General features: G+C 55.6%; 1 protein-coding gene across 2 annotated transcripts in view; it reads left to right on the plus strand.

The window, feature by feature from the left end:
- The window catches only part of DNAJB12 (DnaJ heat shock protein family (Hsp40) member B12), a 19,211-nt gene extending 5,532 nt beyond the window's left edge, over positions 1–13,679 (plus strand). Inside the window, exons 2-9 of one of the 2 annotated variants that reach the window (XM_007454678.1) lie at positions 2,580–2,760; positions 3,967–4,112; positions 6,100–6,285; positions 6,404–6,483; positions 8,442–8,551; positions 10,041–10,213; positions 11,847–11,944; positions 13,124–13,234. In XM_007454678.1, the coding sequence (XP_007454740.1) occupies positions 2,580–2,760; positions 3,967–4,112; positions 6,100–6,285; positions 6,404–6,483; positions 8,442–8,551; positions 10,041–10,213; positions 11,847–11,944; positions 13,124–13,153 (1,004 nt within the window). In that variant the 3' untranslated portion in view covers positions 13,154–13,234. Of the gene's footprint in view, positions 1–2,579; positions 2,761–3,966; positions 4,113–6,099; positions 6,286–6,403; positions 6,484–8,441; positions 8,552–10,040; positions 10,214–11,846; positions 11,998–13,123 lie in introns of both variants that reach the window. The other variant, XM_007454679.1, reaches the window with a different exon arrangement.
- The last annotated feature ends 6,070 nt before the right edge of the window (positions 13,680–19,749 follow it).

Consider the following 19,749-nt stretch of genomic DNA (forward strand, 5'->3'; position numbering starts at 1 on the left):
AGTGGGGCTGGACAGTCTGGGGCCTTTGCTAATTAGCCACCTGGCCTTGTCAAGTTATCTAATTCCTCAGTGAAGACACAGTCCCTGCCCCCACAGAGTTGTTCAGGGGGGTAAGTAAGATTCTGTGAAATAAGGTAAATGGAAGGACTGATCGCACAATGGGGGGTGCACTCAGTCTTTCAACAGACAGCCCCACCCTGGACCTTGCCAGCCCTGGTACATCCCTCATTCCTGGACCCTGAATGCCAAACTCTCTCAGCTACCAATCCTCCCTTCTCCCGTGCGCTGGCCTTCCTGACTTAGCCTGGATCCCAGAGCCAACCATTGCATAGAACCTTGGGCAGCCTTTGGCATGGACCTGGAGTCTGGGACGGCCTGACATCTCACGGTTACAACTGGGTCCAAAGCCTGCTGGGTGCTGAGACTTCGCCTTCCTAAGACTTGCAGCTCCCCAGCGCCCACACCTTGGGTCCCCTCACTTCCCTGGCCAGCCAGTTCATCAGCCCAGGTCACAGTATTAGCAGCCCCTCATTTTGAACTTTTACTCTATGTCAGTCTTTGTGCCAGGTGCTTATACACATCTCATTTCATCCTTATCTACTGTGAGGAAAGCGAGATTCAGAGCAATTTCACAGATCAGCCAGGGTCAGTGTTAGGAAGTGGCTGAGCTGAGATTTGAAACCTGGGTCTTTGTGAATGAACTTCTGTCTTGGAACAGCTGTGCTGGAAGGGGCTCCCCCTGCCAGGCTCATGTGTTCTGGGATAACAACGTAGTCAAGAGCGTGGTTTCAGGAGCTGGACATCCTGGAATTTAAGTGCTGCTACTCATCTTGTATAGCCACAGGCAAGATGATCAAATGCAGCTCCTCCCTTACAACAGGAATGGCAGTAATAAGACCCAGCTCTAAAGTCACTATCAAGATTAAATGGGTGTGAGCTTCCCTGGTGGCGCAGTGGTTGAGAGTCTGCCTGCCGATGCAGGGGACACGGGTTCGTGCTCCGGTCCGGGAAGAGCCCACATGCCGCGGAGCGGCTGGGCCTGTGAGCCATGGCTGCTGAGCCATGGCCGCTGAGCCCGCACGTCCGGAACCTGTGCTCCGCAACGGGAGAGGCCACAACAGTGAGAGGCCCGTGTACCGCAAAAAAAAAAAAAGATTAAATGGGAGAATACATGCAGAGCACCGTGTCCAGTCCTGCTGACTCATAGTGAGCACTCATCACTCTCTCCTCTCTGAGTGCCTTCTCAGGCTTTGCTACAGGGGCCTCTCCACCCCATCAAGCAGGGCATGCTCACCTGTCAGCCTCTGTATTGGGATTTCCCGGCTGCTGACTCAGAACACGTGAATTTACAGCGGTGGCTCAGGACACAGTGGTCCACTTGAGCCCCAGTGCTCTGCTCTCAGCAAGCTCTGCTCTCAGCAAGCTCTGCTCTCAGCGAGCCCTGCTCCAGGCTTTGGGTGAGACCCACATGCGTCTCAGTAGAGAGTGTCTGACACCCAGCACGGTGCCTGGAGCCCCACAAGCACCTGGCACATTTGAAGGAAGCTGATGACCATCCAGACTGTGCTGCCATCCTTCCTGTGCACAGAGGTGTCCTGGGTCCCTGCAGTGGTCCAGTTGCCTGGTTTCCCAGGGCGCTGTACCCCAGGCATGACTAGGGGGCTCAGAGCTGGTTTTGTGCCTGTAATAAATGGGCACAGGGGACTCCTGCCAGAGATATAGGCCTTTCCTCGTTGAGTCGGCAGGCACCAAGGACTTGGGTTTGAATAACTGTGACCCTCTCTGAGGGTGACTGCTAAGGCCCTGTATAGACTATGAACATTGAAGTAGGACATTTGATGTGGCCAGCCATTTGGAAAAGGTAAACAATAGCAAGCAGTGAGCCCAGCAGATGTTAGTCCTGAGTCTCACACCACCCCTTGCCCTCTGGGGCAGAATAACTGCCCCCCCATTCCTCTCCATGGCTAAGGGAGAGGAAGCCTTCTCCAGGAAGCCTTCCGACCAATCCCAGCTGACTCAGATGGTCCTGCTAAGTGGAATCCCCATTACAGAGTACTTTGCCCATCTTCTCACTCAATGGAGGGTGGCTATTAAACACATTACTTTGGGATTTTAAAAACCTAAAGCGTTAATGGTTTATTTTTATGCTGAGTGTTAAAATGATCTATACCCCGGCTTCCCTGGTGGCGCAGTGGTTGAGAGTCTGCCTGCTGATGCAGGGGACGCCCCGGTCCGGGAAGATCCCACATACCGCGGGGCGGCTGGGTCCGTGAGCCATAGCTGCTGAGCCTGTGCGTCCGGAGCCTGTGCTCCACAAGGGGAGAGGCCACAGCAGTGAAAGGCCCGCGTACCGCAAAAAAAAAAAATCTATACCCTAAGAACTGTGGATCCTAAGAGAGCAGGCAACTATCCTGTTAGCCCTCCACAGGCCCAAGTCAGGAAAGGAGCGAGCTTTGTTGGGAAAAAGACTGGGTGGGATGTGGGGGTCCCGGGATCCCCCAGGGCCAGACAGTCCCTCAGCCATTGCACATGGCCTTGCTGGAGGAGGAGCCCTGAATAGTTTCCTTGCTTTTGCACAGCCCTGATCGAGTCCCTCAACCAGAAACCACAGTCGGCCGGCGACCAACCACAACCCACAGAGGCAACCCAGACGACCCATAGGAAAGCAGGTGGGGCCGGCGCCCCCTCGGCCAACGGTGAAGCCGGAGGAGGAGAGAGCACCAAAGGCTACACTGCCGAACAAGTAGCGGCTGTGAAAAGGTAGAGAGGGCTGGGTGGCAGGCAGGGGCCAGAGCCTGGTGTGTTGGGACATTTTCAACTCTAGAGAAGGCTTCCTGCAGCCTGTCATCCATCTCACCTGGGAGAGTCTTAAGGCTGGAGGAGGTTCAAGAAGTCGAGCTCACCAGGCCCTCTCCTTGTTTCCCACGAGGCTCTGGAGTGCCGGCCTCAGGCCTCCACTGTTCCTCCCGCCAAGACAACCCACAGCAGAGGCTGGAAATGCTGACACTGCCGGCTTCCTCTGCCACTGGCCAGCAGGTCCTGGGCCTCTTTACACAGCCCTGTTTGTCAGAGATGAGGCCTGGTCTCCCCTCCAGATACTCCCACAACCCACACTCCTGCCCCCAACAAAGGCCCTTTCAGATCAGAGCCTGTGTGGCGTAGAGTGGAGACAGGAGACGGTTATCCCTCCAAGGCTTGGGCCAACCCTGCACAGAGCAGCTCACTACCAGGCCGAGACGGTCCAGCCAAGGCTTCTCAGGCTTCTCCTCCCATTTCTCCCGAGGCTTCCCTACCAGCCAGCCTCGGGAATCCCTCTGCAGTCATTCCCACGTGGTCCTGGCTGCTACTGAAGACATTGGCAAGCTTCAGGCCTGGGGTTCAGCCTTGTGTGACCAAGTGTGACTATAGTTTGCCATAAAAGCATTTGCCAAATTTACATCTTCTGACCAGACAGGATTTTGACCAGACAAGCCCATGGGTTATAAGCAATAGAAACTGACTGTGGGCCACGAGTCAGGGGTTCTCCAGGGAGCCCAGGAGTAAGAATTAGTGGAAGAGAAACAGCGTCTCTTGAGGGCCCTGTGATGGGGTGAACAGAGACCTGCCGTGTCTGGCCTCTCTGTTATCCCCTCAGACTCAGATAGCCAGGAGAGTAGAGCTGGCAGAGCCTGGAACACACCTGCCCTTGGGCAGAAGCCCCTGATGGACGGACACTGACAGTCCTTCTGTGGTTGCCTGCAGCGAGGGTGCTGTTAGCTCAGGGAAATGGTTCCTGGCCTGGCAGAAACAGCGACTGCCCCCCCTTAAATCCTGAGTGTATTCTTGCTGTCTCTACTGGGCCTGTCCTGCTGGTCCCCAAGCCTGCTCAGAGCTGTGCACCCACCCTGCTCTTTCCTTGCCCGCCACACCTCCCCTACGTGTTTCTCCACGTAGAGGTCCCCCACCAAGCTCCACTCCCTTCTCTAGGGTCAAGCAATGTAAAGATTACTACGAGATCCTGGGGGTGAGCAGAGGGGCCTCAGATGAGGACCTGAAGAAGGCCTACCGCAGACTGGCCCTCAAGTTCCACCCTGACAAGAACCGCGCACCTGGCGCCACTGAAGCTTTCAAAGGTGAGCCAGCCCTGGTTCCCGAGTGTTTGGGTGTTCTGATCGCCTGTCCTTGAGAGGGAGGGAGGGAGGGAGGAGGGGCTTTTCCAGGAAATGGCCTTGGGAAGTGGCTCAAGCCCTCCCAGCTCAGGGGCTGCTTCCTGGGAAGAAGGTCCTAGTAGCCGCCTCCAGCCACGTGGTCTGTCAGAGCACAGATGGCGCCACTCCTCCCTCTCGTTGCCCCTCAGTCCCCGGGGGTTACAGGCGGGGAGCTGAGGCAGTAGAGGCCAGGTGGCTTCTCCAAGGTCACATGGTGATTGAGGGGCAGAAGCAGGCCTCCTGACTCACCCGTGTTCACGTCCTCATCCTGGGATCTTGGTAATAGTTTCCCTGTGCTGAGAAACTAGGTGGCCCTGAGTCAGAGCTTGGTGGCCTCAGCACCAGCAGCCGTGGCCAACCCACCCCGGCCCCTTTACACACACACACCCTCCCTCTCACACCACACACAGCCTAGGGCCTGCCCTGGGGGGACGTGAAAGTCTCTCTGGCCTCAGGGCCTGTTGGTTCTGGGGTGGGTGCTTCAGTTCTGGCTGAAATGAAAAGCTGCCCTTTAATCATTTATATTTTCACTGAACAAATCAGGCACACGTGCGGGCTCTGTGCCAGCACTGAGTTGCTGGGCGCTGCAGTTCCACAGACATCTCTTCTCTCACACCCACCTTGTCCTCAGTGGGACCTTCAGGATCTTAGGCTCACTCCCTCTGGGCGATGGCGTGGTGACTAGCCCTGTCTGGCCCAAGCAGGGTGCTGTGCAGTACGGGGGCTGGGACCACAGCCAGATGGGGAGTCTGCGGCAGAGCAGCCCCAAGACCCAGTGTGCCGTCTCGCAGCGCTGCCCCAGGTGCTCCATTGCAGGCTGCTTGGGGTTGGTCCCCAGTAAGGCAGTCCGCAGGCATCTTCCCCGCTGCTGGTCTGCCAGCCCCAGGGGAAGAAGGAGAATGGGACTGGGGACGCAGGGTAGCTGTGGTCAATGTTTCTTCAGCCCTGACCTCTGCCTGCAGCCCTGCCCTACAGGCACTGAGAGACCACACCTGGCCTCAGGGCCCAAAACAATGGGAAGAGGAGGAACATTCTCCTTATTCTCAGGGGTTGCAGGTTGTGAAGAGATGCAGCTTTGACCTCCTCCTTTGAGAGAGTGGGCTTCTGGCGAAGGAGCAAGAGACGAAGGAGGGCTCGGAGCTGGGGCCTTTGGGGCACAGTCCTCCCACCTCGGGGGCTCTAATGGGGACGCCCCTGGGCTGGGCCAAGGAAGAGCAGCTGGGACCTGGACCCCAGGGAAGACAGGGCTCGCCCTGCCACACCGCCAGCAGTGGTGAGCCGGGGGACGTGGCCCCTCCTGGGAGCTCCTGCTGCTCTCCAGTTTACAGCAGCACACCACATGTTTGTGCAGCCCTCATGTCGTGCTATGACTTCAAGATTACATACCCTCCAGAAAGGGGGTGCCCCATCCCACTGGACACCTCAAGAGAGTGATGAGGTGGGGGCGTTTTGGTGGTTTTCATAAAGTCAGAGAGCCGACTTGAAGCAAGACACACCTGGGTTTGATTCCTGGCTCTGCATCATCAGACCTGCATGAGCTGACACTTCACCTCTCTGAGCCTCAGTTTTCTCATTGGTAAAATGGAGATGGGCTGTTAGGAGTAAGAAAGATAATGCCCATAAAGTGCCTGGCGCGTAGAAAAAATCGGACCATCGTCATGAGGTGGAGAGCAAGGAGCCTGAGCATTAATCCTCCACCCGGCCCAGGCTGCCCGCATTCACGTAGAGGTATTCCTGCATGTCCCCCACCTGCCCCCTCTTGCTCAACAGCCAGACTTCCCGTTGGCCCCTAGGACTCCTGCTTCCTAGAGCAGCACTTGAGTACCTGAAGGAAGTGAGTGCTTGGCCACCACGGGCGCCTCCAGCCGCACCCCCAGCATCCTCGGGCCTGACCTTTCTACCTCTTTTCTAGCCATTGGCACAGCATACGCAGTACTTAGCAACCCAGAGAAAAGGAAGCAGTATGACCAGTTTGGCGATGACAGGAGCCAGGCAGCCCGGCACGGCCATGGGCACGGGGACTTCCACCGCGGCTTTGAAGCTGACATCTCCCCTGAAGACCTCTTCAACATGTTCTTTGGAGGTGGCTTCCCGTCTAGTAAGTCCCCCGCTGTCCCCACAGCCAGGCCTCCCTGGTGGTGATGGTGGGAGGCTGGATGCCAGCCTCTCCCGTTCCCAGCAGCCCCACTCCTGACTCAATCCCTCTGACCCCCCAGGTAACGTCCATGTCTATAGCAACGGCCGCATGCGCTACACGTACCATCAAAGGCAGGACCGCAGGGAGAACCAGGGTGATGTGAGTGAGGAGAGCGCTGGGGAGGGGATGGGGAGGGTGCCCGGTGACACCCGAGGGGATGGGGCCTGGGCTGGGGAGTGATACCCCTCGCTGACACTCTGCGGCAGCAGTGCCCCTAGAACTTAAGCCGGGAAGCCATCTTGGCCCCCCCCCCCGTGCCATCCTGCTGAGGGACACCAGAGGGAACCATACTGCCCAGCACCCACAGCCAGAGTGGGGGTTTCATGGCCTCTGCTGGGGAATGTAATGCAGAAATTTCTGTACCTACAGGCAGGTTCCAGTGTGAATGGCCTTTGTGAGGTCCATTTGTTCTTTTGGGTTTTTTTCCTTTTTTTAAGATTTAATTTTATTCATTTTTGGCTGCATTGGGTCTTTGTTGCTGTGCACGGGCTTTCTCTAGTTGTGGCGAGTGGGGGCTACTCTTCGTTGCGGTGTGCGGGCTTCTCATTGCGGTGGCTTCTCTTGTTGCAGAGCACGGGCCCTAGGTGCGGGGGCTTCAGTAGTTGTGGCACACGGGCTCTAGAGCGCAGGCTCAGTAGCTGTGGTGCACGGGCTTAGCTGCTCCGCAGCATGTGGGATCTTCCGGGGCCAGGGTGTGAACCCGTGTTCCCTGCATTGACAGCGGATTCTTAACCACTGCACCACCAGGGAAGTCCCGGTCAATTTGGTTAAGTCCTAAGTGACCTTTTCCAAGCAACGGAAAGTTAAACTTAATGATAGAATTGTAAAGCATGACAACATAGGGCTGGCTCTTCTTGCTTCTTTTCAGCACTCTTTAAAAATGTATACAGGGACTTCCCTGGTGGTACAGTGGTTAAGAATCTGCCTGCCAGTGCAGGGGACATGGGTTCAATCTCTGGTCCAGGAAGATCCCACATGCCACGGAGCAACTAAGCCTGTGCGCCACAATTACTGAGCCTGTGCTCTAGAGCCTGCGAGCCACAACTGCTGAGCCCGTGTGCCACAACTACTGAAGCCCACGCACCTAGAGCCCGTGCTCTGCAACAAGAGAAGCCACCGCAATGAGAAGCTTACACACCGCAGCAAAGAGTAGCCCCTGCTTGCCACAACTAGAAAAAGCCCGTGCCCAGCAACAGACCCAATGCAGCCAATAAGTAAATAAATAGATAAATAAATAAATAAATAAGTAACAGCAAAGAGTAGCCCCTGCTCGCCGCAACTAGGAAAAGCCTGTGCCCAGCAATGAAGACCCAACTCAGCCAATAAATAAATAAATAAAATTTATTAGAAAAAATGTATACAAAAACTATAACAAGACAGTGCATCAAACATATTTTGAATGCCACAGATTATAAGACCAGCTGGCTGACTAAAATTAAAGCAGTTAGCTAAGATTAAAATACTGTGGACAGTTGCAGAATATTTAAAATTATGCCAGGCAGAGGGGTTCTCTTTTGCTCTGATAATGTGGCCTTCTGTTTTTAATCTATGTTTTAAACTTTTATTTTGTGTGTATTTAACACACAGAAGAGTTTTTTAAATCACAGATTATCACACAGTGAACAAATTTTTTTATTTATAATTTCTTAACTGGCAGGTTTTAAATTGGTAATATAGTCATATGGTTCAGAATTCAGAAGGGTGTATGTAAGGAAGGTCTCCCTCCAGCCCTGCCTCCCAAGTGTCTGGAGGCAGACACTTTTGCTTGCTTTTTTTTTGGTATTCTCTCACAAGTAAATACGTGTACCCACCTCCCACCCCAGCATTTAACCCCAGTTGCTGCTTTGTTTTTATCTGGGGAAACTGGCAGGTAGAGGAGTTTCTGTATTTTGGGGACCCGTGGGAGGGAAAGGGAGGGAGCGGCGTCATGGCCTATCTGCATGGCAGCTGGCTGCCACCACCCGGACTCCATTGTGCTGGGGGAGCTGGAGGCATTTGCCGCCAGCGTTGCCCCCCACCCAGGTCCGGCTTGGGTGACCGTAGGCTCTTCCCTCCAGGGTGGGCTGGGGGTGTTTGTCCAGCTGATGCCCATCCTCATCCTGATCCTCGTGTCAGCTCTCAGCCAGCTCATGGTTTCCAGTCCACCCTACAGCCTCAGCCTGAGACCGTGAGTACCTGCAGCTGGGGTGAGGCCGGGATGGTGGGTAGACAGGGGCCTTTGAGTCTCAGCCCCCATCAGGGGCCTTCCTTCCCATCCTCGTCCTGCAGGTTCTTGATCAAAATGCAGAAAGATGCTTAGAATCCAGACTTTCCCTGTTAAGCTGAGGTTCTTGATCTTGTAAGGATCATAGTCCCCTAAGAAAATGCAGTGAAACCTGCAGATCTTTTCCCTAGAACACTGCACATACACCTGGTTTGCATATGATTTCACAGGCTGCATGACACTCTCCCCATCTTATCTGCTGGCCTTGAAATAAGAACCGCTTCTCTTCCATTCTGGTTGGGGGCCCTGGGGCCATGGGAAGAACAGGGGCTCTAGAGTCAGAGCAAGGGTGGCTTTGAATCCCAGCTCCTCTACTAACTAAGCAGCTGTGTGACCCTGGAGTAGTTACCTAACTTCTCTGAGCCCTGGTTTCCTCATTTATAAAATGGGAAGAATAATAACATCTACCTGCTTATGAAAAATAAATGAGTAATACACATAAAATGCCAGGCTCATTAGAAATGCTTGACAACATTTGTTGAATGACTATATGGTCTCAACCACCGATAGTGAACTTGGGCAAGTTATTTGCCCTTTTAAAGCATCAGCTCCCCTCATTTATTTCCAGCACCTGGCCCAGGATCTGATACAGAGCTGGTGCTCAGCTTCTATTGCTGGAAGCCCTCTGCTCCCATCTAGTGGCCTGGCTCTGCCTGGGAGCCTGGCAGGATCCCTCTCAGCCAGCAGGGAGCAGAGTCGGTCCACTGGACCCACACCAGCAGGCACAGGCGCTCTGTGGCCTGATGCCAGCCTTTTTCTCTGCAGCCTGAGAGCTGAGAGGCAAGAATGGGCAGACAGGGGCTGTCCTCACCAGAGCACTAACTCCTGTCTGCATGTTGAGGCTCTTCCCTGAGCCTGCAGAGCCTGCAGTTGGAGCTGGAGGATAGAATCCAAGAGATGGAAGGGTACAACTCCTTGGAATCCTTCCTGTCATTTTGTTCCTAAGACTCTTCACTCTATACTGGGAGCTCCTGGATACACAGGCAGGCCCTTAGCAACGATTGGCTTAGGGGATGAATGAGGGAATGGAGGCACAGGGAGCTCAGGTCACACAGCTCGTTAGAGGTGGAGCCTGTGCTCGCTCCGGGTTCCCTCCTTCCCTGACCAGGCCCTCCTGGAGAGGGGCTTCTCCGCAGAAGCCCCAGCAGCAGTGTGGTAAGCAGAGAGCCTGAGGAAGGCCTTGCCACAGTCTGTGCCACTCATATGGGAGGGACCCCCTTCCTTTTCTCCACACCCTCATTTGGGTAGCGTGGAGTTCCTGCTCTAGTTTGGGAAGGAAGCAGCTGCTCCTGTGGCCTGTGTGGCGCCTCCTGTTGGGAGCCCCAGTCATCCCTAGAGCTGCCCTGGGCCTGGGGACCCAAGCCCACTTTGTGCCTGGTCTGTTTCTGGCCAGGTCGGTGGGCCACGTCCACAGGCGAGTCACTGACCACCTGAACGTCGTTTACTACGTGGCAGACACGTTCTCTGAGGAGTACACAGGTTCCAGCCTCAAAATGGTTGAACGGAATGTGGAAGACGATTATATTGCCAATCTCCGAAACAACTGTTGGAAGGAGAAGCAACAAAGTGAGTGTGTGTTTGTGTGTGTGTGTGTGTGTGTGAGAGAGAGAGAGAGAGAGAGAGAGAGAGAGAGTGTGTGTGTGTGTGTGTGTGTGTGTGTGTGTGTGTGTGTGTGGGAGCAGAGTCGGTCCACTGGACCCACACCAGCAGGCACAGGCGCTCTGTGGCCTGATGCCAGCCTTTTTCTCTGCAGCCTGAGAGCTGAGAGGCAAGAATGGGCAGACAGGGGCTGTCCTCACCAGAGCACTAACTCCTGTCTGCATGTTGAGGCTCTTCCCTGAGCCTGCAGAGCCTGCAGTTGGAGCTGGAGGATAGAATCCAAGAGATGGAAGGGTACAACTCCTTGGAATCCTTCCTGTCATTTTGTTCCTAAGACTCTTCACTCTATACTGGGAGCTCCTGGATACACAGGCAGGCCCTTAGCAACGATTGGCTTAGGGGATGAATGAGGGAATGGAGGCACAGGGAGCTCAGGTCACACAGCTCGTTAGAGGTGGAGCCTGTGCTCGCTCCGGGTTCCCTCCTTCCCTGACCAGGCCCTCCTGGAGAGGGGCTTCTCCGCAGAAGCCCCAGCAGCAGTGTGGTAAGCAGAGAGCCTGAGGAAGGCCTTGCCACAGTCTGTGCCACTCATATGGGAGGGACCCCCTTCCTTTTCTCCACACCCTCATTTGGGTAGCGTGGAGTTCCTGCTCTAGTTTGGGAAGGAAGCAGCTGCTCCTGTGGCCTGTGTGGCGCCTCCTGTTGGGAGCCCCAGTCATCCCTAGAGCTGCCCTGGGCCTGGGGACCCAAGCCCACTTTGTGCCTGGTCTGTTTCTGGCCAGGTCGGTGGGCCACGTCCACAGGCGAGTCACTGACCACCTGAACGTCGTTTACTACGTGGCAGACACGTTCTCTGAGGAGTACACAGGTTCCAGCCTCAAAATGGTTGAACGGAATGTGGAAGACGATTATATTGCCAATCTCCGAAACAACTGTTGGAAGGAGAAGCAACAAAGTGAGTGTGTGTTTGTGTGTGTGTGTGTGTGTGTGAGAGAGAGAGAGAGAGAGAGAGAGAGAGAGAGTGTGTGTGTGTGTGTGTGTGTGTGTGTGTGTGTGTGTGTGTGTTTGGGGGCACAAAGCTTGAGAGCAGGGAAGGAAAAAGCCCTGCTCCCCCAGTGATCTGTGGGTGCAGCACCTGGCACTGCCCTGCGCCAGCCATGTCCTAGTCAAGAACCAGCCTCCACCCCTGTGTTTCCCTGGGGCTGGAAACCAGGAGCCACCTGGAGATGTCCTCCAGCTTCCCGTAAATCACTGCAATCAGCCTGTTGTTTGGCTGCCGCAGGTAAATATGTAGAGAGAGATTGGAACATTTCTCCTCCCCACCCACTGATTGGGCATCTGGATCTATCTGTGGGACCCTGGGGCCATCTCACCAGATTAACAGGTTCTCTCTTTGGCTGGCCTCACCTATACTCTGTAGAAAGGGGCCTCTATTCTGCTCCCAAGGTGGGACCATATTTCCTTCTCCAGGGTCTACCCTAAGGGAAGCCAGCTCTGCCCCAGCTCCTGGGCCTGAAACTACCTTTCCCCTCCCAAACAGGCCAAGCAGGCATCGTAGCAGCCTTAGAGGTTGCCCTAACTCTGCCACATTGCTTTGCAGAGGAAGGCTTGCTGTACCGGGCCCGCTACTTTGGCGACGCAGATATGTACCACAAAGCACAGAAGATGGGCACCCCGAGCTGTAACCGACTGTCAGAGGTGCAGGCCTCCCTGCATGGATAGTCCTGGGCCAGCCTGCCACCGAGGTCCAAGTATGAGCCAGGGCCTCCTCTGCCCTGCAACTCCTGGCAGCTCTGGTCTTGGTCATGAGGCAGAGGAGGGTGGGAGGAGGGAGGGAGGGAGGGAGCCTGTGATCGTGGCACAGTTTCCCTGTCCCCAGCCTGGCCTCCAGCCTGCAGAGTTGGGACAGCTCTGGCGTGTGCTGGGAAACTGAAGTCTTAGCGCCCTTCAGTGCTCCTCCACAGCACCCTACCCCGCTTGCTGACTCTGGAGCTGTGGGGTGCCCAAGGCTGCTGCTGAGGCCCACTCATGCCTCCTTGGTCTACTTCAGCCATCCATTCCCCCATGGCCCTTTCCCAAGTGCAGCAGACTATTATCTGTGCCCTGGGATTTAGGCTGCCGAGTATTACTGGGCCCCCGAGAGCCCCACACACACTCCCCTGCTGACACCAGGATTAACCACGTGGGAACGGCTGGGCCGAGAGCCCTTCCTCTTCCCCTGGCCTTCCAGGCAGGAGGAAATGGAACAAGATGGTTGGGCAGCCAGACAGCGCCCGGGGCGGGGGGAGCCGACAGGCTGGGAGCAGGAGGGGCGCGTGCCCCCAGACTGGTCCTTGTCTGGTGGGGTCAGAGGCACTCAGCACCGCTGCACCTGGAAGCTGCAGGCATCCAGCCTGCCCAGGCCTCTCACCTGTGGTCAGAAGAAGGGAACAGAAGGTCATGAGTTCAGGGTCGAAGGAACAGAGAACCCTTAGCACAGAAGGAGTGGGGAAAAATGGGTGCTGGTAGCAGGCTCCCCACCTCCTTTACCCCTGTGTGTGGATAGCAGGCTCTTCCCAGCATTTGCCAGAGGGGACAGCTTGGACCAAGCCCAGAGGAGTGTGGGCAGAGCCGCTAATGGTTCTTTTTTGTGTTGGTCCGCTTGCCCACCCCCTCCTCTGCCTGTGTCCTCTCAGCAGGGATCCAGCTACAGACTCTGCTTAGAGGCTGTTTGCTGGTGCCTCTGGGAGAGAGAAACAGACTGCAGGAGGGCGACAGGGCAGGGGCTGAGGTGGGCAGCGCCGGACAGGGCCGAGGAGTTGGCTTTTTAGTGCGGGCTGAGCTGGAGGCTCTGGGGCACGTAACTGCCAAGCTAACTGTTACCACTCTCCTTCCCAGACTATGAAATCCCTGGAGAATTTGTGGTGACATGCACTGAGCCAAGGTGACGAACTGTATATTTAAGGAAAGACAAAAAAAGGAAAAAAATTAAAATGGAATTGGAGGCCGGACGCTGCACAACTGCCCTCTCTCTCACCCAGTAACTGCAGAAAGCTGTTAGGACAGACAGGAAAACCTGCCATGGGGCTGCTTCCCTTCCTCCCAGGGCTGGCAGAAGCTCAGGCTCCACATCGGCTCTCTGCTAGGATACAGAAACCATGACAACAAAAGTAGAATGTAAAACTTGCAGCAAATGTCTGTAGGAAGGGCTGGGGAGGGGACACCCAACTGCCTTTCTTCCCCCTTCCCAGGAGCTACCACCAGTCACCTCAGTGGAGGTAATCAGAGGTGTTGGCCAAGGATAGAGAGGAGGAAGAAAGAGAACTCTCTGTAGAATGTAATTTATAGATGAGTGTATATGTATGTATCTATTTATATGTAAATAACACATATAAAGATATAGAGATATATAGAGATACAGTCTACTTTTTAAACTATGCAGGGATTTGGTTAAGTTGTTGAGTTGATTTCTTCCCTGTTTTAGAAAACAAAGCCTGTTTGGGGAAGGCAGCCTGGTCCTTCAAAGGCTAGACATTAGCCGTAGCTGACAGCATGAGGAAAGTTGGGCCACAGCTTTTAACGTTCCCCTCAACCCCAGCCTGTTTTTGATGGCAGCAGTAATCATGATAGCATAAATCTGCAGAGAACTTGGAAGGTTGCCAGCTGTATGGTTAAACTGGAGGGGAGCAGGCTGCAGGGGAAGAAAGGACTCCTGGGGCCAGGTGCCAGGTCAGTATTGAGTCATGGTAGAGGCCCCAGATGGCCTGTGGGGATGAGACCACCCACCGCAAGTTTGGCCAGCTCAGGTGGGTGCTTTGTTTTGTCTTGGTGCCCAGGAGCCCCCTGCCCCCACTGCCACTGAGAGCAGCAGTGTTGGAGAGGGGAGCCAGGTTCTGCCTGATCACTTCCCCCCTTAGTCCCTATGTGAGTTTTGCCTTATAGGTGCCCCAGGGCACAGCCCCATTGTTGCTACTGGTTTTTCCTAAGCCATGTACCAAGGACTCCAGAAGGCTTTTCCTCCCAGAGTCAACCACGTGGGGCCCAGGACGCTGGGGCAGAAGCCGACTCCTGAAGAAAGTCCGTGACCGTGGGCGCCTCTGTCTCTACCCTCCGTGGACATGATGCCACCCGGCCTTCTCTTGCACGTTGGATAAAGGATGCACCTGAACCAGAAGGGTTTTCTTATGGTCACCCTCAAATGAGGATTTTTTTCAAAACAGCAGTTTCTGCCAGAGCAAGGGAGGGAGGTTTTATTTATTCCCACAGTTTATACTGGGCCTTTTGGAATTACCGTTTTTCCCAAATTTTCCTCTGGTGGTGGGTGTGTCATTGAGCCTGCCATCCTCCAAAGCCTTACTACCCCAAGCTGCCAGCCAGGAGGGGATCACTACCCTCCCAGAGCTTCTCTTGGCTCTTTTTATAAAAGTCCCCCAACAAATAGGATTCTTGCTGGGAAAAGGAGCTTGGTTAAGGAGAAATGTCAAATACGGTTTTTAAACAAGATCCTGCCATGTGATGAAGCGCCCACCCACCCCCATCCACGGATCAGCACGAATCCTCATCTCACCGATGGCAGCGCTGTCACCCGCTGTGACCTCACCCCCACTCTGCCTGCCGAGGGGACCGGGCCAGGCTCTCCTCTTCCAGAGGCGGGGACCCAGGGACATGGTACGCCCCTCTCGAGCCCCGGTCTTTGTCCCTTGGGCCACAGGTCCTGACCTTAACATCTGTCATTCAGTGTGCAGCCTCCTCGGGCTGTTCCCAGTGCCCCACCCCCACCCCCCACCCCCGCCCAAAGAGATGCTCAGAACTGGATGTGAGTGAGAGCGCCCTGCCCGTGGTGGCCCTGGTGCTCGGCTCCCACCACCCCAACCCTCTGGTCTCAGTAGATGTCCCTAGATGGGCTGAGCCATGTGCAATAAGAACATAGATCCTAATGGATCCACTGAGAAGCTGTATTTCTTGAAATAGAATTCTGAAATTGTATATCTATAAATATCTGTTTATTATGTGATTGGTTGGCCTTGGTGGGTCTGTGTTGAGCAAGCGGGTTGAGCTGCGTGGGGAGCAGGGCACAAGCACCTGTTGCTGCTGACTCCAGCCCATACCACCGGGAGTTTTGGTGTCCCCTCGCCCCAGCTGGTAGCCACTTCAGTCACAAGTGTTGTTCCAGGGCTGACTCCATCCCCGCAAAGGGTAAGAAGCTCAATTAGGCCAGGACCCTGGGGTCCCTGACGCCAGTCCAGGGTGGGCAGCCAGGGCCACGATCACAGCCCCTGCCTCCCCTTGGTCCTGCTCCCTCCCTTCCATCCCTCTGATTCCATCAGGCCTGCTGTGAGCCCAGCAGATTTCCCTTCTCCCCAGCCCGGAGCTCGAGCCCACCCTGGCCCAGAGCAAGGGAAAAGTTCTCCAAGTTTCTTTCCGTCTCTGGCTGCACAGCCTTCCCAGCCACCCTCCTCCCCGAGAGGGCTGGAGAAGTTCGAAATATGGCAGCCCGAGTAGGGCTTTACGTGAATGGAGCAGCAGATCTGCCCGGGCCTCCCAGAGACAGGGCACAGCAGCCCTGACTGGTGGCCCCAGGCCCCTCCTGCTGCCGCTCCAACCAAAGACAGGCAGGCTGCCCGGTGGTGCCACTGCAGCCCAGGAGCTCATTGGCTGCCCCCACCCGGGTCACCGCAGCCTGCCCAGCGCGGTCTGCGAGCTGCCACTTGTTGGCTGCAGTTGGCAGGGGCGTTGCCAGCCGCCCCCATTAACCCACCCGAACCCCCTGCCCTCAGCTGTGTGGCTCCGTGAGCCAAAAGGGGTGGGACAGACGCCATCGACTGTTTGCTGCAAAAAAGAGCCTTTGACAAGCGTCCCCACCCTCTGTCAGGTGGCAAAACAAGCGCCTAGTCCATCCAGGCTCCTGGGATCAGCCAGCTTATCTCCTTGTCCCAGGCTGCCCCCAGGTCTCGAGAAAGGAACTGCTCCAAGGGGCAAGGAACACACACCCCAGCCCAACTGTAACCTCATCCCCGCCCCGAGTTCCCCGGGCAGGGTCACCTGGTTGTTGAGGGCAGGCGCACAGACAGATTCGGGTAAATAGACTTGACACGGTGTCGGCTCTGGAGCAGCTCAGAATCCTTACCAAAGGTCACACCATGTGATTTGAGCAAGTCTGCCCATTTCCCAGAGCAGGAAACTGAGGCCTGGGGTAGGGAAGGTGATGCCCAAGGGTCTCCATGAAGCTGTACATACCTTTGGGGTCTATGTGGCAGAGCAATCATTCTGAAAACATTTGCTGTCCTCGAGGGGATCAAACCCACTAGTGCCAAGTAGTGTGGCAGGAGTCCTGAGTTCAGAAGGGTGGGAAAGTGGGGAAAGACCACACTAAGGAAATGGACTTAATCTGAGAGGCTGGAGCCAGGGCCGGGCTGCCCTTATGAGCCATGCGCTCTCTCTCCCGGCAATGACAAAGGCGTCCACCCTGCTATGCAGGGCGGCTTCCCCGAGCTGGAGTCATACCCCAGAGGCAGTGTGGTGGATCAGTTGGGTGTCAGTGTGGACCCCACAGCCCAGCTGCCTCCTGGGCTGATCCACGGACTGGCTGGGTGGTCTTGGGTGTGTCACTTAAGCTCCCTCTGTCTCAGTGGCCTCATCTTCAAAATGCAGGTAATAAAACCACCTACTTCACTGGGTTATTTTGAGGAGTAAAAGTTATCACATATACACACTTTAAAAAAAACAGTCCGGTACATAGGAAGCTCTATTTAAGTGTTGTTATTCATTCTCAGTCAAAGATTAACTGAGCACTAACTGGGTGTCAAATCCCACTCCAGACACCGAAACCACAAAGGCGGCTGAGACTCGGGCTGCCCTGGAGGAACTACCGGCCGGGTAGGTGAACTGGCGTTCAGCAGACCCCAGTGGGCAGAGGACTGTGACAGCAACAAACCTGGGAGCATGGAGGTGCGAGCGGCTCTGGCTGGGGACTCTCGGTAAAGAAACTGGCATCTGTGAAGGAGGTGAGAGTGTGGACAGAGCCTCGGGTGGGGTGAGTCCTCTGGCTAGATGGGACAGTGTGGGCAAAGTCCCGAAGCTGGGTAAGTACAGGAGGGACCGCATTCAGGGAACAATGCGTATGCTAGGTCCCCAATCTATAATTGTCATCTCGCCAGTTACACCCAGTGGCCTTGGGCAGAGAAGGAACTTCACTGGGAATGAATGAACAAGAGACCCTGAGCCTCCCGAATCCTGGCTGTCCCCTGTCCACTCTGTTCAGCATTCAGCAAGCGTGTCTGAGCCTTTCTTGGTGCTGGGCCCTGCCCTCAGAGACAGCCCTGTAAGGCCAGCCATGCAGGAGGCGGGCAGGGGAGTGGGGACAGAGGTTGGCAAAGCTGGAGGGCTAGGCCATGGCATTCACACTGTCACCCCTGTCCCCCCTGACCCTCATGGAGGGATGTTTCACCAGGAACAGAGCCCAGGCTTCCTGTTACTTCCAATAGCCCCACAGCTGTTTGGGCAGGAAATAAAGGTCCAGGGCCCAGACAGGACAAGGGGTGCGAGGGGCATCTCTAGGACCCCCATGGCCAAACAGCCCTCCCAGAGCCCAGGAGTTGGGGCTCTGCTTGGGAGAAGAGTGGGGAGGCTGACTGCCACACCTTGTTTACCCCATTCTCCCCTGTCCCTTCATTAATTTAGTCTAACTAAGGCCTGGCTGCCTTCTGTAGCTCTGACTCGGGCTGGAGTTTTCCTTGGGGAGGACGGGGTACACTTCTCCAGTGGAGCTGGTACTCGTAAGGCCGAGAGGTCAGGCTTAGGGCCTTCAGGGACTGTGGTCAGCACTCCCACTACCTTAACTGAATGGATTGTTGCCATTTTTCTGATGGACACAGTGAAGGGGCCCAAGAGACAGGCACCCAAATAGTGCAGGAGGATGCTGACGATCTCTTTACAGATGAGGGAAGTGGAGGCCGGAAGGATGGAGTGAGGTCCTTTTCCTGTCTCCAGGTGACCTGCAGGCCCTCACACTCTGACCTCGCTGCCCGATGCAGCTCCTTCTGCCCTGAGCCTCCCTGTGGCTCCGCCACTGTCCTCTGGGAGGCCTGCCTGTGTTCCCACAGCCTGGGCCTGCCCTGCCCTCTCACTGAAGGTGCTCGTGCAGTTCTTGGAAGAAGGCTTCACAGCCTGAAGAGGCAAGGGTCTGTCTGGGGCCTGTCCACTTGTTTAGTGCTGCAGCCCTGGGGCCTGGACACAGTGGGGCCTCCATGAACACTGCTGAGGAAGAAAGGGGCAGCCCCCCAGCACTGAGACACCTTTCTGATGGCCACTTGTGGCTGTCCCTCTGCAGCTTTCTCCACCTCGCATACCCTGCCCAGCGTCACCCTGTAGGTAGCTTTGTAGCCATAAACCCACATGCAGGACCAGGGACACTTCTGCCAAACTTGACAGGCTCCAGTGAGGACCAGCATCCCGCTGGACGGATAGCATATGTGAAGCAGGCTCCTGTGAGATAAGCACTGACTGAGGCCTCTCCCTTTTCCGCGCCTCATGGGGGAAGCAGAGTCCTGCTGAAAATGCCCACCACTTCACCTCTCCCTGAGGGGGGATGGCTGTACCAGGGACTAGTATGAGAATCATAAACAGTGCTCATACCTCTCCCTGGGGGGATGGCTGTACCAGGGACTAGTATGAGAATCATAAACAGTGCTCATCCTCCAGGGGACCTCTGATGGCTGTCCAAAGTGTTCCCCACCCCTAATGGGTGGAAGAGGATGTGTTCTCCAGTGCTCTGGCCGGTGTCAGTTGGCACCACCCACACCTGGACACAGACCCAGTTCTGTCCCTGGGCTGCCCCAGTGCTGCCCTGGCCACAGGCCTCATGGTCACCGCTGGCAGGCTTTGCTACCTGCTGGTCACCAACCCAGGGCCCCCGGGTGCTGAGGATGGCATCCTGGGCCCCGTGTGTCAGACAGCCTCCCACAGTGCCACACGGGTAGCAACTGTTTCCATGGTGTTCAGGCTATGAGCCCCAGGCTCACATAGCATGGGGGACGGCAGTTCTTGGGGCCATTTCTCTTGAGACTGCAAGGGGCCTCAGTCTCCTTCTGGTCCCTTCTCAGCACTGAAGCACTGGGCACAGAGTCCAGAGATCAGGTTTCAAGCCTCAGCTGTAAAGGACATTTGTATCGTATTTCATTTGTATCATTTAAAAATTTTTGTTACAATTAGCATCATTGCACAGACCTCACCTGTTGAGTCCTTAATGTCAGCCTCTGTCACCTGTGGGACCTATGGGCTGTTAGCCTGACTGGGGTGGGCTTTGTACAAACAGGGCCTCACCCCAGGGCCCCAGGACTTGAGCCTGGGGTTCACGCAGCAGGGCAGGATTCAGGCCATGGGATGGAGTTGTGTGACCCACATCTGTTTGTATTATTAGCTCAGGAGCTGGCAGGCCGCGGCGGCGGTAACACAATTCGAGGAACTGTTGACTCCGCTCTGGCCCCTCCCCATGCCTGCTGTCGTGAGAGCCAAAGAAGACAGCG

This window comes from Lipotes vexillifer, unplaced genomic scaffold, assembly GCF_000442215.2.
Source record: "Lipotes vexillifer unplaced genomic scaffold, Lipotes_vexillifer_v1.1 scaffold205, whole genome shotgun sequence".
In the NCBI taxonomy this organism is placed as follows: Eukaryota; Metazoa; Chordata; class Mammalia; order Artiodactyla; family Lipotidae; genus Lipotes; species Lipotes vexillifer.